General features: G+C 39.4%; 1 protein-coding gene across 22 annotated transcripts in view; it reads right to left on the reverse strand.

Moving 5' to 3' along the window:
* Positions 1 to 16,884, reverse strand: part of Pard3 (par-3 family cell polarity regulator) — a 667,456-nt gene that overhangs the window by 556,712 nt on the left and 93,860 nt on the right. For 5 of the 22 annotated variants that reach the window (XM_058580583.1, XM_058580581.1, XM_058580578.1 and 2 more), the window contains exon 1: positions 9,781 to 9,932. The exons of 13 other annotated variants lie outside the window; for them this stretch is intronic. In XM_058580583.1, coding sequence (XP_058436566.1) covers positions 9,781 to 9,906 — 126 coding nt within the window. In that variant the 5' untranslated portion in view covers positions 9,907 to 9,932. Of the gene's footprint in view, positions 1 to 9,780; positions 9,933 to 16,884 lie in introns of those variants that run through there. 4 more of the 22 variants (XM_058580586.1, XM_058580587.1, XM_058580579.1 and 1 more) reach the window with 1 other exon arrangement.

Consider the following 16,884-nt stretch of genomic DNA (forward strand, 5'->3'; position numbering starts at 1 on the left):
TTGAAACAGTAAGTTTCTTTTATCTCCCTTCAAAGTTGGCCTTGACTAAAACATATTCTCCTATCAATTTTATTTCAAATATTTCTGGAGCAACAAGTGTTGTAGACTATCATGCACCTTCCCCCTCACACCTCATAGTACTGGTGCCAGTCAGTAAAAGTTGTCAGAAATAAACAGTTATCAGATAAAACATAAACAAGTTGATCATGATGTGTCACAAGAAAAACAGACCCACAAATGCTTCATAACCTCCAAGGAGGAAAGGGTTAGGAGAGACTTATGAGGGGTGTTTCTGCAGAACTGAATTCTAACAAATGAGGAGGCTGAAGGAAGGGGAACCTAAGACATTCTGAGGAGGAGGAAGAGCAAAACAGGCCTGGAGGAGAGGCAGAGTTTACCAGAAAACTGAGGACACAAAAACCAGCTAAGAGACAAAAATGGAGGGTGACAACATCACGTCATATAGTTGCACTGTTATTTTGATTTCCTCCCAATCACCCACTGAAACTACAAGGGGACGAGGTTGTTGCTGGTTATTTTTCAAGTCATAATCCCACGAAGACAAAGAGAACAAAAGGAAACAAGCACAACAGTTTTGGGAAGCTGGGAAGCAGGTAGCCCAGTGGTAACATCCTTAGCAGAACTGACAAAATGAATCTGAACATGGTTCTGGGGAAAACCAGGAGGTAATATGACCTCCCCTGACGATTTTCTAAGAACTGAAATTGGGAGAACCAAATGCACCAGAACATGGCAAAGAAGACAAGAGGAGAAACAGAACTGGATAAAAGTGTGTTTGGGCTGCAATTTGAGTTCCAGTTGCCCTGAGACTCCACTCAGCACAGTAGCACAGTAGCTGTTCCTCCCTCCCCTTCTCCTCGCAGCTCACTGAAGGCTCATTTTCTGGAGGTTAAAACAGTTGGTGGGGACTGGGAAATTCAAGGCAGAGCAATTGTAGAGGTTCCATAATAAACATGGGAGGAGATAAGCCCTCTGCTTATCCCCAGAATGCTGGCAACTGAGCTGATGCTACCCAAGCAAGAGGTTGGTAGAGCCTTCCTGGACTTCTGACCATCCAAAGATGAAAAGTCAGAGGAATCTGGCCTAGCCCAGTGACTCTGCTATGAAACTCCCAGTGTAAGCCCTTGACTGAACTCAGTGTTCCCAAGTTACACTAGTGTCCCTTATATCAGAGCCAACACCCAAGACAGAGACTTATTAGTAAAGGCCCATGGATAGAAGAGAGGCCAAAACAAACAGGAAAGAGAACTTGGCAACTAGAGACTACATAAGAAGAAGATGATACTGAGAAGATGCTCCTCTGATGGTCCCCTGAGTTCAGACAGGAGTTCGTCCAGGTTGCAGAGTGGGAGGAAGAGGGAGGGAGGGAAGGAGGGAGGGAAGGAAAGAAGAAAAGAGAAAATATTCTGAGAACTAAAAACAAAAAAAGAAAAGCATTTGAAAACTCAATACTAAAAATCTAAAAGGAAAAGCTAAACGGGAGAGCTGAGAGGACTTGAAAATATTTCCCACAGAATGAATTCAAAAAGAAAACAAAGGATAATAACTCAGAATATCTATCAAGTAAATCAAACAGCTCAATAATTTGTAGAAAAAGAAAACTGGGAAAACAGAACAATAACAAAAAAAAAATCATCATTACCCAGAATGATGTGTTTCCTCATTGAAAAGTTCCACAGAAAACCTCATACAACTTATGAAAACATAAATATACCAACGTACATCAGAACACAGTAGACAAAGGGGAAAACAGTTACAATGAAGGGATAAAGAATCAAATGGGTTGAAATTTCTCAAGAACAACACTGGAATCCAGATGATAAGATTCCACTGACTTCAAAATTCCTAAAAGAAATCGTTCTTATCCTAGAATCCAATACCTTGCCCAACTATCAGTAAAGTATGGAGATAGAGGGGTATTTTTAGAAATGCAATGTCTAAGAAAATATTATCCTCTTTGTACATTTCTCTGGAAAGTACTAGAAGACGTGTTCCAAGAAAACAAGAAGTAAACCACAAATAGAATGGCCTGGCCTATGAAACAGAAGGCATAAGACAGAAGAGAACTCCCAGTACAGTGGTGCCAGCTGGTGAAGCTGACCCCAAATGTCAGCTGTGAACCAGGAGTAGAAAAAGTGACCAGTCTAGACCAGAGCAGGCCAGAAGCTCCAGGTGTAAAGACTCCAACATTGTGTGGAAAGAGACCCCAAAGTAACTAAGCATACCAACTGCTACACAACAGCTCGTCGCACTGGGGTTGAGTTTGTTGGACATTTACAGAAGACTAACCAAAGGAATAAACATCATTCTTTTCATGAAAAACAAAATTTGTGACGAAAAAGTAATCAAGGAATCATGCATAGCTCAGCCATAAGCAGCTTCAAATAATGAAAAATCCTGTGAATATTGAATATATTTATCTACTCGAGATCATAACTCCATTTGGAAGAAAGTGGAATAATAAGTGTGTATGATAGAACAGAGAAGTATCCAAGAAGTAGCTTTTTGTGCGAGAGTGGAGACAAAGCACAAACATGGGGCAGTATAACAGGGTTAAGACTTCTAATCAACAGATGCAGACAAAAACAAAAACAAAGAAACAAAACAAGCCATTTATATAGAAATGTGACAGTAGTTATCAAAAGAACCCGCTGGAAAAGCAACCTCTGGTGGCAAAGGCACAGTTTTTTCTCATGACAATCCTAGCAGCACCAAGGTACTACCTACATACATAATGCTGAGAACCAAAAAAGTCTACAGGAAAGAGTTTGGAAAATTCCATTAAATTATAAATCACGATGGCACACAGCTAAAGGGTTAGCGTCCATCAATCCTTTTACATAATTATGTTGAAGTTTCTGTTAAGAATTGGACAACATTTCATTATTAAAAAGACAATGGAAGAGCACAATCAAAAGGAATGATACTTCATTCAAAATTCTCCCAGTAACTCACACTTCAATTTATGTAAACCAAAAATAAAACAGCTCAAACATGTTCTAAAGTTGTTTTTTAAACGAATGAAACATTGGCATTACAAGGCAGACAGGATCCACATGACTTTGCCTGATTTAATCAGCTCCATTAAAAAAAAAAGAAAAAGAAAAAAGTCTTTTAACACAAACTCAGACATACGACTCGTTTCCAACTTTGTTGCGATAACACTGTTCAACAGTGAACACACTTTTGTTGTCTTCTCCATAAAGGTAGAAAACACAGGTGATCAGGTGTCATATCTGATATCCAACTATAACAAAACAACCTAGATCACCACCAGGGAGTGACTAATATAGAATACATGCATGCCTGGCCCCCACTTCTCTACCCCAAGCCACACCCAACACCAACACCTCACCACCACAACACAGCACACAGCAAACCACAAACCTGCTGCCTCCATTGAAGGGTGGATGCCTTCATTTAGTATGTCAATCAAAAAGAGAAAAGGCAACAGGAAACCAAAGGTGAAGTCCAAGTTCAAGGAAATAACTTTCTGGTGTTTTATTCCATTAAAACTAGCTCACAATCTCTCACAGAGTCACACAGGAGCCTAGGAATAAGTGAAATCAAGCCATTATCGACTTCTGGTGCTCACATAACTTCCATAACAACACAGAAAACTCACAAATGCCCTCAAATCCCTTCTTTATATATAAATGGAGGGAACAGCCCAGATCACAGGGTTGGTTTGGAATGGAGCCAAACCAGGAAAGAGACACAGTAACCACCAGTAAGACTATCCGCATGTGTTGTACAATTTTTAAAATACATTCATGTTCATTCTCCAAATCGGGGGAGGGTTTATAGTCCCTATTTTCAGATAAGAAACTGAAGACTTGGAAAATATGATACTGACAAGAAGTCACAACTAATAAATGCTCCAATCTACATGGGTTGATTTATTTCTCAGCACTTTCTCACACTGACAATGATGATTTTCAATCCATAGCATCAGAGTTAATTGAATTCTCTCCACCAACTTTTTACATTTTAATAGAGTACATAAAAAGGAGCACTATAAAATATTTCTTTTAATAAAAAGGTTTGTGCTATTATTAAAAAAATCAAGTTTGAAAAACCACACACCTAAATATTATATTACATGTTCTAATCTCATCCATTATTTAAAGCAGTGGTACTCAAAGTAGGAGTCCGGATCTGTGCATCAGCATCACCTGAGACCCTCAGAAATCCCAAAGCTGGGGCTCCAACCTGGTTCCTACTGAGTCAAAATTTCTTGAGGCAGGACCCAGCAATCTGCATTTAAACAAGACTTCCCAGTGATTCTGATGCATGCTAAAAGTTTGAGGTCCAGTTATACAGAACTGGGAAGGGAGCAGCACTTTGTGTTTCTTCTACATATTATGTTTTCGTTCATGTTATTACCCAGACTTTTAAAATCAAACAGATGTTAGCTATTACGTCTTAAAAATGGTTGCCATGAACACACAAATATATATTTATCTCCTGTAATAAACACAGAAATTTCAGTATTCATGCCAGATGGTCTTTCTCATAGTCGTTTCAATCCTAAGCCCCAGACAAAAGATTGTAAAAATCCACATTTTTACACCAGGGCCCTCCCAACATTCTATCTCAGAGACAAACATCTACTTGCTTCCCGTGGCGCCTCACTTTGGGAGCTGCCAGCACCTTCTTTTAAAAGAAGAAGGAAATCTTCTTTGGGAGCTGCCTAAGACCCCAGCAGCTTCTTTTAAAAGAAGAAGGAAATCTTGCCAGGAAATCTTCCTACAAGAAGGAAAGGGCGCCCATTTAGAAATAACTTACAACTGGATGATATTTTTATCAAATCCAATTTTACTTCAAATTTATTAAGCTTCTAGTCTTCCTTATTTTCCCTCTAAAACCAGCTTCCGATGTCTTCATTTTCTTTTTCCTCCTTCCAATGTCGTCTTTATCCCTCCTGGCAGCCACAGGAATCCTCCTCTAATCTAAACTAACCAGGCAAAACCTTCTGACAGTACATAGACACACAAAGAGGAAACCAAGGTAAATGACACCACAGGGAAAATCAAGACAGACAAAATCAAGAATGTAAGGTTTTTTGGTTTTGTTTTTACAATAAAACTAACATGGTCTTTCTAGAACAACAGAGTCTACCTCATCTGATAACTAAATAAAATGTAGGATCCTAGAGCAGATCCTGCATCTGGAGAGAACAAAAGTTGTGAAAAAGGATAACTTAAGACATTTGTCATATTAAGTAACAGAATCATAACTGGCAAATTCCTGAATGTGATCATTATGCTCAGGTTATATGAAAAGAATATTCTTATTTGGGGAAAATATATACTGAAATATTTAGGTGGGAGAAATGTCCTAATATCTAGATTGGTCTCAAATGGTCCATCACATACCAAAAAAGCAAGTAGTATCACTATTAATAATGCATATTTATGTGTTCATATAGATAGGAAGGAAGTTGATGCCCTAAGATGTTAACAGTTAGTTCATTTTCTAGTTTCTAGATCTGAAATTCCTCAAAAGAAAAGTCAACCAATTAAAAATAACTGGAAGGGCAAATGTAGTCCTGTACACCTATAATCTCAGCTGCTCAGGAGGCTGAGTCAGGAGCATCACAAGTTCAAAGTCAGCCTCAATAATTAAACGAGGCCCTTAGTAACTTAGTGAGACCCTATCTCAAAATAAAAAATAAAAAGGGCTGGGGATGTGGCTCAGTGGTTAAACGCCCCGAATTCAATCCCTGGTATTGGTATTGATATTGATATTAATAATAATAATAATAATATAAAAACTAAAAATAACTGGAGAACTGTTATGGATCAAAGAGGTGAAAGAGGCATGACAAAAGTCAAGGTATGAGTCTTAACTGGATCCTTGTTGGGGTCATAAAAAAAAAAAGTCAATGTAAAAGACATCTTGGGGACAGTGTGGAGATTTTTAATATGGACTCAATATTATGTGATTCTAGGAAATCATTCTTAATTTTCCCAGTTGTGATAATAGTTTTGTGGATATTTAAGGAATACATTCTATTCTACTCTTAGGAGATACATTCTATTGATGAAGTATGATGGTATCTGCTACTTATCTTAAAATAATTCACAGTCTTTCTATATGCACACACACATACACATACATATATACATAAAAACATATGAATAAATATCGTATAAAGTACAACCAGGAAAATGCAAAGAATTCCAAGTGTTTTAAACAGAGGGAAGCAATTATAAGGAATTAGTGACTAAGATGGAAGAACACAGGGGACTCCAAACAGATACACAGTAGAAGGAAGCCACTACCACCCCTACACTGGAGGGCTAAAGGGAGGTGGCAGCAGAGCCCAGGTCCAGGGTGCCACAGCAGAAGCTGACCCAGAGGGGACATAGCTGAACCTTGTAGGATTCTCTCAACTACTACTGAGTTTTCATAAGAAATTAGAATGCAGATTAATTTTAACCAAATTAAATAACCAACATCCATGAGAACACAGGAAGACAGCATTCTCACATACTGCTCCTGGGCAATAATTATCACACACATTGGGGTGAGGATGGTGGGGAGAATTATTTTTTTTTTCTTTTTGCTTTTTGCAGTGCTGTGGATTGAACCCAGGGCTTTGTGCACAATAGGCAAGCACTCTATGCACTGAGCTATACCTCCAGCCCATGGCCAGGGAGGGGAGATCTGGTATCATGCAATTTTTTAAAAATATTTATTTTTTAGTTATAGATGGACACAACACAACGCCTTTATTTTTATGTGGTGCTGAGGATCGAACCCGGGTCCCTCCCATGCTAGGCGAGCACTTTACCGCTGAGCCACAATCCCAACCCAAGCCACAATCCCAGCCCTGGTATCATGCAATTTTTTAAAAAAGTCTAAAATTATACATATCCATTAACCTAGTAATTTAAAATGTGGAGAAAGGTAAAAGATCAAGATATATAAATAGTAAATCAGATGTTTTGATATATTATACATAATAGGAAAATAGCTATACATGTAAAAATGAGAAATGGGTTGAGCACATTCAATCAATAAAACACTAACAGCAACTCAAAAATAGTATTCATGGGATACTATATAAGGCATCACCTCGTTTTTAGTTCAAAGAAAGTATACTATGGATTGGAAGTGCTTGTCTGTATTTTCTGGCTTTCCATAATAAATTTACATGATTTTTGGTCACTTTAAATAACCCATTCTTTCATCTTTTGTTCTCAATAATATAATTACTGTTCAACTCATCTTCCCACTTCAAGAATCCTATCCTTTAATCCTGTCCTGCATCTAGCTACCATATAAATTGTCACAAAATACCCTTTTATCATGTCACTGTCCTGTAATATGAGTCATTTCCAGTGACTCACTACATTCTAAAGGTCAAAGTCCAATGTCCATAGCCAAGCACTCAAAACTCTTTCCAAGCCTGCCTTTCAGGGTTCCCCAAATCAGTCTCTCCATCCTCCCAGTCAGGCCTCAGTTGCTAACCTGTCATATCTGCATCTTTGTTCTGTTACTGATAAGCCCCAAGCACCCAGAATAGTGTTTAAGACAAAGTAGATGCTCAATATATATCAGCTAAGTGAATTAATTCTTATGTTTCTTGTTCATTTTCTTCCACACATCTACAATGATTTCATTCTCACATCTTAAAGCTACCCTAATTATATGCATTTTTTCTTAGTTCAAAACCTATTCTCTCAGTAAAATGTGCCCTAGTGCTAACCTGCTTATCTAGACCGCAGATCTGTCACTGAATAGTCTACTTCCTTGTATATGTGTGGTGGTTTTTTCTCATTTCCCAACACACACACCCACCCACAGATAAAATCCCCAAAAGCAGGGGCCATCTTTAGTTTGTTCTTTTTTTTTTTTTAATAGCACAGAACAAAGAACAAAGCACTGTGTTATATAAATAGTGTGTGCTACAAAATATATATATATATAAAAATAATCACCCTATTGGGCAAAGGAAAGAATTTACTACACAAGCTCTTCTCCGAGAACTTAATCAACAAACACAGGCTTGTACTCTCCTAACTGCCAAAAGAAACGACATGGACATGCCGTGCTGTGTCAGGATCATTCTGACTCCCCAGTCCCCCTTCATACTCTGCTTCGTCAAGCTGGCTCAGGAAATGTTGTGTGATTGTTCTAGCTGACATTCCAGAAAACAGTTTGGATGAAGAGAAAGAAAACATCCAGATATCTTCCCATTGCAATCAGGAGCCGAGACTGCAGTGGGAACACCTTCATTCCCACCCACAGAGGTGAGTCCCAGCCTGAGTGGCCAGGAACTCCAGGCAGACGTGAGTTGACACCTGAAATGTGCCCATATCCCTGGAGAAGAACAAGAAAAAAAAATCCCACCTTAGCCAGGCAAGCTCCCCTCCTCTAGTCCTGGCAAATGGAACAAGATGCAAGGGTGTGGGAGGCAGCCTGAGTGAATCAAAGCCTTCACTGAAGGAAGGAAATACCTGAGGTACTAGATATGCAATATATCAAGCATAGTCCTGTTAGGGGGAAAAAAAAAAAAAAAAAAGTGGACCTAAAGGTTGGCCTACTCCAGAGCTCAAAATTTCTCTCTGTAAGCTTTGCAACCATCAGTACCCTGAAAGCAGACCGCTGGCAGTGTGCCCCCTCCCACCCCAATGCATTCCTTCATATGCACTCTGTGAAATCCAGCAGTGGGGCTGCCAAGTATCAGACACTTCTGGGCCACTCCTTTCACAAGTGACCTTTTTTTTTTTTTCCAACAATCCTATAAGGTAAATGCTTTCAGCTCCATTTGTACATGAAGAGACAAAGGACCAGGAAACTTGAATTCTCTGAGATGTAACTAAAGCTGAAGAGCAAAACAAGGGGAACTTAGGCTCTGATGTTACTGCAATGTGGAAATCCCTGCCAATATCTTTAAAACGTGCTGCAGCCTCTTCCAGGATCATCTAAGCAGTTTGCCATGAGGAAGGGAGAAACTGAAGCATCAACCAAGATAAAAGACTTAAAAATGAGAATAGAACAAAAGGATAATGAAAATAGTCCCACCCCCCAGCAGGTAATATACTTGACTAACTTCAATATGGGAAAGGAATGCTTTACACCTGTCAAAGATAAATAGATTGAAAAACATTAATTCCAATCATGTTCCAGGCAGCAATGAATTCACAGTTGTAGAAAAAACAATCCATAAACATAAAATAGGGGCAGGGAAACCTCAAAGTAGAAACTCATCTGTACCTTTGGAACCAATAGTATCCATGCAGTCAAGATAATAACTCCTATATTGCATGACACATTTTAAAGCTAACTAAAATGTTAACTGTTTCATATATGTGTGTGTGTGTATGTGTGTATAAATACCCATATCTGTACATGAATACATGAAATAATACAAGGAGATCCTTAAAGTTACTCATCCAATGTAACATAAGAAAAAGCTACCCTCACATATTTACTCTCCAACTAGCAAACAAGAAAGAGAAGCTGACACCAAAAGGAATTCTTCTAACCTGGAAAGAAAACCTCACTGAAATATGATAAATTCTAAATGGCTTTGAATTCTAAAACAAAAATTTGACTTCAAAGCAGCTGACATTACTTAATCCAAAAACCACCTCTTGATTTTTTCCTATTTAAAAAAATTCTCTCAGATTACTTAACCAACCAGGAATAATTCCTTATACTTGGCTATACTAAACATGACTGAATCAGAAGAAATATTTCTAAGCCAATTAAGAAGAAAATTGGGACAGAGAACTTTGCACCTACCTCTGACTTCCTCTTTGTAAGTCTGGGCAAACAGTCATCCAGTTGTACTTTGTGACCCCTGTACTGAAACCCAGCACAGCCCACGCTGCATGGGTTCCTGGATAGAGTCCCACAGCACCACATCATCAGGACACCAGACAGCAGTGCTCCAAGAGTGGCTTAGACCACAACCACTTAGAAGGGTGGAGGGGCCTATGCCCAATGTCTCCTCAGGATTGCTTTTGCCAGAGGTGGGGCTCCCTTCTCCTCCCAGGATACTCCTACCAGGAGTCAAGGGAGGAATCCATGATGGTATCTTCAAAAGATTTGCCTAAGACCAGAGGGAGCTCTGGAATCTGATTACCTTAGATATCTTATAGGCAAGGAGCATGCATCAGCTTTGAGGACAGATTTTCAGCAAGGGCAGAGTGATAAAGTTTCAATGGGTGTGTACATCCATATGTATACACCAAGACATGAGCTACTCACTTGGTCCATGGGCTTTCCCTGTTTCTCAAGTCCACTTGCTGGTTATACCTCCTGGAAAGCCATCCTTACTATTCACTTGCAGGACTCTCACACATTCCAATTCCGGCACACCTCTCTCTCTCTCTTCTGACATCAGTCTTCAATCGCACTTTATCTCATGCCTAATCTCTCCACAGCATTTCAAATAATGTCTTAAAATTTTGCACATTTTACAATTTGTCACCATGACAAGTCTGTAGGTAACAACATTCACTCATTCAGCAAATATTTATGGAACATCCATGGTACAGCAGTTGCTGGACTGGATGAGGGCTCATAGCAGCTATGATCCCCAGCCTCTGGAGTCTCCAGTCTAGCATATGGAACAGCAGGGACTCTTTATCTTAAACAAGGCCCACGCACCCCACAGCATTCACTGGTAGATGTTACTGGTTATCTCAAGCCAAAGATCAATTCGTATTCCTTTACTAATTATTTGTTTCCAGATTTGTTGGCACTTAGATACTCTTGAAAGACTTAATGTGACTCAAACTTTTTCTGGTCCCACCTGGTCAGATTCCAATAGGAGAGTCATTTGAAATGAGGATTTTTTTACCTTACAAAATCTACATAAAGTTTATACATGTTGAATTCCTAACTCCTTAATGACATGACTAGTTGTCTGTTCCTATAAAATTTTCCCTCATAAGCTAGTTGAAATTCAGTTACCAACACCTTCAATGTATTCCTTCAAAGAAATTATGGTATGTAGTGTCTCAGAAAAAAGACAGGAAGCAACACAATCTAAGCAGTCAAACAGAAAACACTGAGAGCACAAACACAACTCGCCTGCACTATTAAAATTCCACAGGATACTAAAAAATAAAGTTTCTGATAAAATCCCTGCATGGAAGCAAAGAAGAAACAAATCAGCTATATGGGAACTCAAGAAAAATATAATTACACAACTAGTAATTAGGGAAATGGACTACCTCAGACAACAATAAAACTTGTAACTATAAAATTATCAGATGGGGAGGGGACAAAAGAGGAGCAAAACTAGTTTGTGAAGCTTCACAAACACAAGGAGTGGATGCAACAAGAAACTCGGGCTTTGATGACAAGGACATCTTGTGGGCGGCTTTCCTATCAGTAGCCACAAAAAAAAAGTAATAAAATGAGTCTACATGATTAATGACATTGCACAAGTCATTTCCTCTCTGGGCACTCAAAGTCTTTTGTGTAAAAATGAAGGGATTGGATTATCTCTGATATCCTTATATTGTTCTACCACTCTATGATGCTACAGTGTGAAAATTAAACACGCTCCAGCCAGCTTTTCCCCTAAGGATTAATAACATAAGAATTCCAGCCAGGTGCAATGGCACACATCTGTAACTAAGAAGAAGAAAATTTGGACTTCTGATTTCCTGGCTCAGAAGGCTGAGGCAGGAGGATTACAGGTTTGAGGCTAGCCTCAAAACTTAGCAAGGCTCTAAGCAACTTAGCAAGACTCTGCCTAAAATAAAAAATAAAAGGGACTAGGGATATGTCTCAGTGGTTAAACACCACTGGATTCAATCTCCAATACCAAAAAAAAAAAAAAAAGACAAAATTCCTACCAACACATGATTTGATCCTGAAAACAACTCAAAAAACAAAATTAAAACTACCCTAACTTTCCCTTTAACATTCTATTAAACATCCATGTCCTTGCAACAGCAGAATTCTAAGCTATGTACATACCACCTGCCTGGAACAGCTCTCCAAACCTGAGAGTTGGGTGCTGCCAAAATGGAATAGCACAGTAGGGAGCAGGGGCTGAGGCCCATCCACATGACTGGAAAGATGCCTCCTAGCAAGAATAGACAAACATACAGAAGAGCCACACAGAGGCTACTAATGACAGAACACATTTCTATAGCACTTACTATGCCCTGAACAACAACCGGAAATAATAGGATGGCATGTACACAGCACTGGTCAATTAAGAACTCAATACTCATGGGGCAGGGGGAATAGCTCAGTGGTGGAGCACCTCTTTAGCATGTACAAGGCCCTGGGTTACAGCTCCAGCACTGACATACACATACACACACACACACACACTACACACACACACACACACACCAGTCTGAAAGTAACTGCATTATAAATACAGGGAGATAAGGGGAATATAATCAAGTCAATAATGATGCTCCTGTTCTCCAAGATTTTAAAATCAATTTTGGGAAGCAGGCCATAGGTATGTGAAAGTTCACTAACAATACCCCTTTATAAAACTTAAATACCAGTCGAGTGGTACAAGAATTAGAAAAATTTGGAAAACACTGAAGACAAAGAACACTTCATAAAGGAATTATCATTTCATGTTAATCCAGGGGAATCTCAGGACAAAGGTAAGGAGGTTAAATATATGTATGGCATGCTTGAACGACCAGGAATCAAACCTAAAAGCTATACACAATGCACATCCTCAGCACATGAGCTTTATTCTCAGCACATCAACCTCCTTCCTTCCCTCTCCCCACCCTATCCCTGCTCCCTGCCCCATGGTGACATGTTGCACTGAGCTGGCAGAGGGCAGGATCCCTGCCAGAGGTAGACTAGGGCAAAGCCCTTCTTGGGCCTGTGTGACGGTGGCTGAAGCCCAAGGTCTAACCTTGATACCATCACTAAGTGCCACATCTGTCCTAAACAAGGTAATTTGCCAACAACAAAAGCAGCTAATGTGAGCCCAAAATTTGTGGTCTGAAAAGAGACCCAAACTCAAACCTTTCTGTAATTCTAAAAATTTAAAGATTGCTTTATTGCCTTAGGTTTGCATTCTCTCCACTCCTTTTTTTTTTTTTAAGTTAAATCTTTCAGGTTAAAACTCTCATCCCTCAAATTTGTTAATAGTTCCTTAAAACATTCCCTTAGTGTAGTGCAGCAGCTCTTCCTGTTTATCAAAAGGCTAAAATAAATAGCAGGTCAACAAGACTAGACAAGGAAAACATAAAACTTGTTTGACAACTGAGGCCACAAGTATGTTCCTATGAGTGCAAGAGAAATCACCACCCACCTTTTTGTTAGACCTGCTCAGGTCCATGCAGGGCTTCCAAAGCAACCCTGCATCCCCACCCCACAGCCTTCCTCCACAAAGCAAAGATATTTGAAGCCAACTTGGAATTTGAACCATGAATTCATTAAGTTCAAGACTTTCAGCTTTCATATCACAGCTGAGTAATGTATATTATGCGTATGATTTAATTATCATGAAATCAGCATATGTGAAATACAATACTAGAGCCCATTTCTACTGAAAAATCTATGATGCCAAACCACTGACAGCACAAATCCATTGGAGCCGAGATGAGTATTTGTTTTGATGCAAAGCTTCCAGCCTGTTCTCATGGGGACCTGCCCCACAGTCACCTGACATTCCCGCAAAAACTTGTCTCTCTCTTTTTTTTTTTGACTGGGAACACAAGGAACGGGATTGGCACCAAAATTTCAGCTCAAGGCATGTTAGGAAACAACTTCTCCCTCAAGTAAATAAGCCTAAGTCATAATCCTGACATTCCTTTACTATTGTTATTTTTTACTTTTTCTTACTTTAAAAAAACTCTGCCTTGGAAATAATGCCACCTTGCTTTGAATCAAGACTTTCTAGACTCATCTAAAATAAAATGTATGATAAAGATACATGCCAGGGCATATACCACTGAAATCAGGAAAACATTCCCAAATTATTTAATAAGTATAAGTCCACCATAATTAAAACAGTTGCCTTTAAGAACTATTCTTCCCCGGCTGAGGTTGTGGCTCAAATGATAGAGTACTCGCCTAGCACGTGTGAGACACTGGGTTCAATCCTCAGCAACACGTAAAAATAAAATAAAAGATATTGTAACCACCTAAAACTAAAAAATAAATATTTTAAAAAAAGAACTATTCTTCCCAATGAAAAGCCACAATGCTCTGACAAAATTGAAGAAAAACTTTTCAGGCTAATGAGAGGGCACCCGGAAGAAGTTTATGCTGTATTATACCAGAGAAGCAATAGATATACCTTGAGAATGCTGATTAGTTTATTCTAAATCTGTACTACGTATTCAAAGTGCCCTTGAAGGGATAGACGTGTAGCTCAGTGGTAGAGCACTTGCCCAGCATGCAGGGGGCTATAGATCAGATCCCCATAACCATAAAAAATAAAAAGAAAAAGAAAAAAACAGAAACGAAACAAAACAAAAACAATGTGCCCTTGAAGATGCTTACTTAAAGGAATATGATATTAGGCAATGCCACACTCTACAGAGACCCATGGCAACAAAAATAAATCAATTTCAGAGTTGAGGAGAGTGCATTCTAAAAATAGCAGAATTCCACTCTTCAAGTGAAGTTGTTCCTTCCCTACAACCCCATCCTGTGTTAGAAAAGAATTCAACAATTCCAGCAAGAACAGGGTAAAAGGGAAACCGTGTGAAAAGAAGAGAAACAATGGAGCATTACCCCTCAGGAATGCTTAAACTTCACAAGGGGCCTACTTGGGCAGCCTGTGAGGACTGTGAAGGAGAATGACCCTTCTACAATGCCCCGGCAGCAGATGGGCACCCTCCCTCCCCACCCCAAGAGAATGCTTTGAGCTGGACCAGGTCTGTGGGGAGGACATCAAGATACTCCTTCAAAGTGCCTGCCATCCATGAGTGATGAGCTAAGTGACCAGCAACATCAAGGTCCCCACAGGACACCCAGGGATAGCCCTACAATCCCACATCTCAAATCACAAGGGACCTTGATATTAATCACTGTGGACAAGTATTTCAAAAAATTGATACGGTCTTCGTCGTTTTTGTCTTTAAAAATTTCCCCCTACCCCAACCTCTTTGAATACACCTACAGGTAACTATGCCATGTATAATCCCTTGCGACACTCTGCTTTGCCCAAATAAATATCAGTATCCTTCAGAAAATGTTCATTTTTGTTTGCACTCCCGCCAGATTGACAAAAAATATCCATGAAGATGTTACCACAGTGAGGACTGAAGGACAGGCCTAGCCAATCACATAAAGGAAGAGTGAGTTAATGAGAGACTTGATATTCAACAGGGTGTTCCCTCTGCTCAGCTATCTAAAGCTTTAGGGTGGAACTCATCAGCCTCTCACTTCCTGTGCAAAGGAGCCCCACAGGTCTTCTAATGTATGTTTTAAAAGCTGCTTGAGGCCTCAAACTCAAAAATTTTTAACTTCATATTGTTCACCTCCTGCAGATGGAAAATCACAAAGCATTTTTAAACCACTTTCCAAAACAATCTTCTGTACAAAGTGTGGCCGAGAGCAGGATATTCTCATTTGCCAAATGCATATACTGACTTGGCAGGGTAGAGGGCACCTTTGATTTAAAAACACCCAATAAAACTTTAAAAGGCGGGAGTGGAGATTCACTGAATTGGACAGGACTGAGTTGGGGGAAAGGAGGGGAATGGGAATGGGGAAGACAGTAGAATGAATTGAATATAACTTTCCTATATTCATATATGAGTATATGACCGGTATAACTCCACATCATGTACAACCACAAAAATGGGAAGTCATACTCCATGTACGTATGCTATGTCAAAATATATTATACTGTCATGTATAACTGAAAAGAATTAAAAAATTAAAAAATAAAAACCTTTTAAAAGAAAAAAAAATCATCACTGATAATTGAACACATACATACACAAACACCAGTGAAATCATTATGCTTATTGTGCTTTCTGGTTGCTTTTTTTGCCCGTAAAGGAACATGGAACCTTTGGCTTCTATTACTGACTCTCCAAGTTTTAACGTCTGTGCCTGTTCCAGGTAAGTTCATAAGTTTCCTTCTGCTCCGATTACTCATTATTTCAAACAATGTTTTACAAATCAAAATGTATTAGATACCAATTATATCACAGTAATTAATCTTGGCTTTATTATGTCAGAAAAGTTTAAAAACTTTCTATATCCCACATCTTGGGGGGAAAAACAACCCAACCACCTCATAAATTTTGCATCATCCTAGTACATTGTGTTTTAAAATAAGCTCAAATATTGATCTTGGTGATGCAGAGGAGGCCCGAAGGTCTGCAGGCTTGACCACACTGCGGGGACACAAGACAAGGATGGGCAGCTTCCTCAGAGGCTATCTACAGACCTCAGGCAGGCTCCTCCCACACTGGGCCAGGCAGGAGAAAGCCCCTGGGCTGGGGTTAGGAGGCAGAGCTCTCTCTAAGTTCACTCCCACTTAAGTACTTTGGTGACAGGTCTCTCGCGGCTGTTAAAACCCAGAGCTGCCAGCAGAGAGCACTCTGCCAGCACAAGCACACAGCTCCCAATTGTGCAGTGGGAAATGGGAGTTCCTCACTGCATCAAGGCAAAAACAGCTCTCTTAATGGAAACTCCACGTCCAGCGCTGGAAGAGTGTAGTTAGAAATGGGAATAAACACAAGAAAACAAACAGGCTCTGAGGATGATACAAAATGAATTTGATATGGTTTTAAATATTTTCCTAGTTAACATTTTTTTTAATTTTATACATACGCACATATTAGTTGTCAATGGAAATTTATTTATTTATTCATTCATTCATTCATTCATTCATTTATTTATTTGCGGTGCTGAGAATTGAACCCACTGCCTCGCATGCCA

The sequence above is a fragment of the Marmota monax genome, unplaced genomic scaffold (genome assembly GCF_021218885.2).
Source record: "Marmota monax isolate L192 unplaced genomic scaffold, Marmota_monax_Labrador192_F-V1.1 WCK01_AAM20220418_F8-fsc00066, whole genome shotgun sequence".
In the NCBI taxonomy this organism is placed as follows: domain Eukaryota; kingdom Metazoa; phylum Chordata; class Mammalia; order Rodentia; family Sciuridae; genus Marmota; species Marmota monax.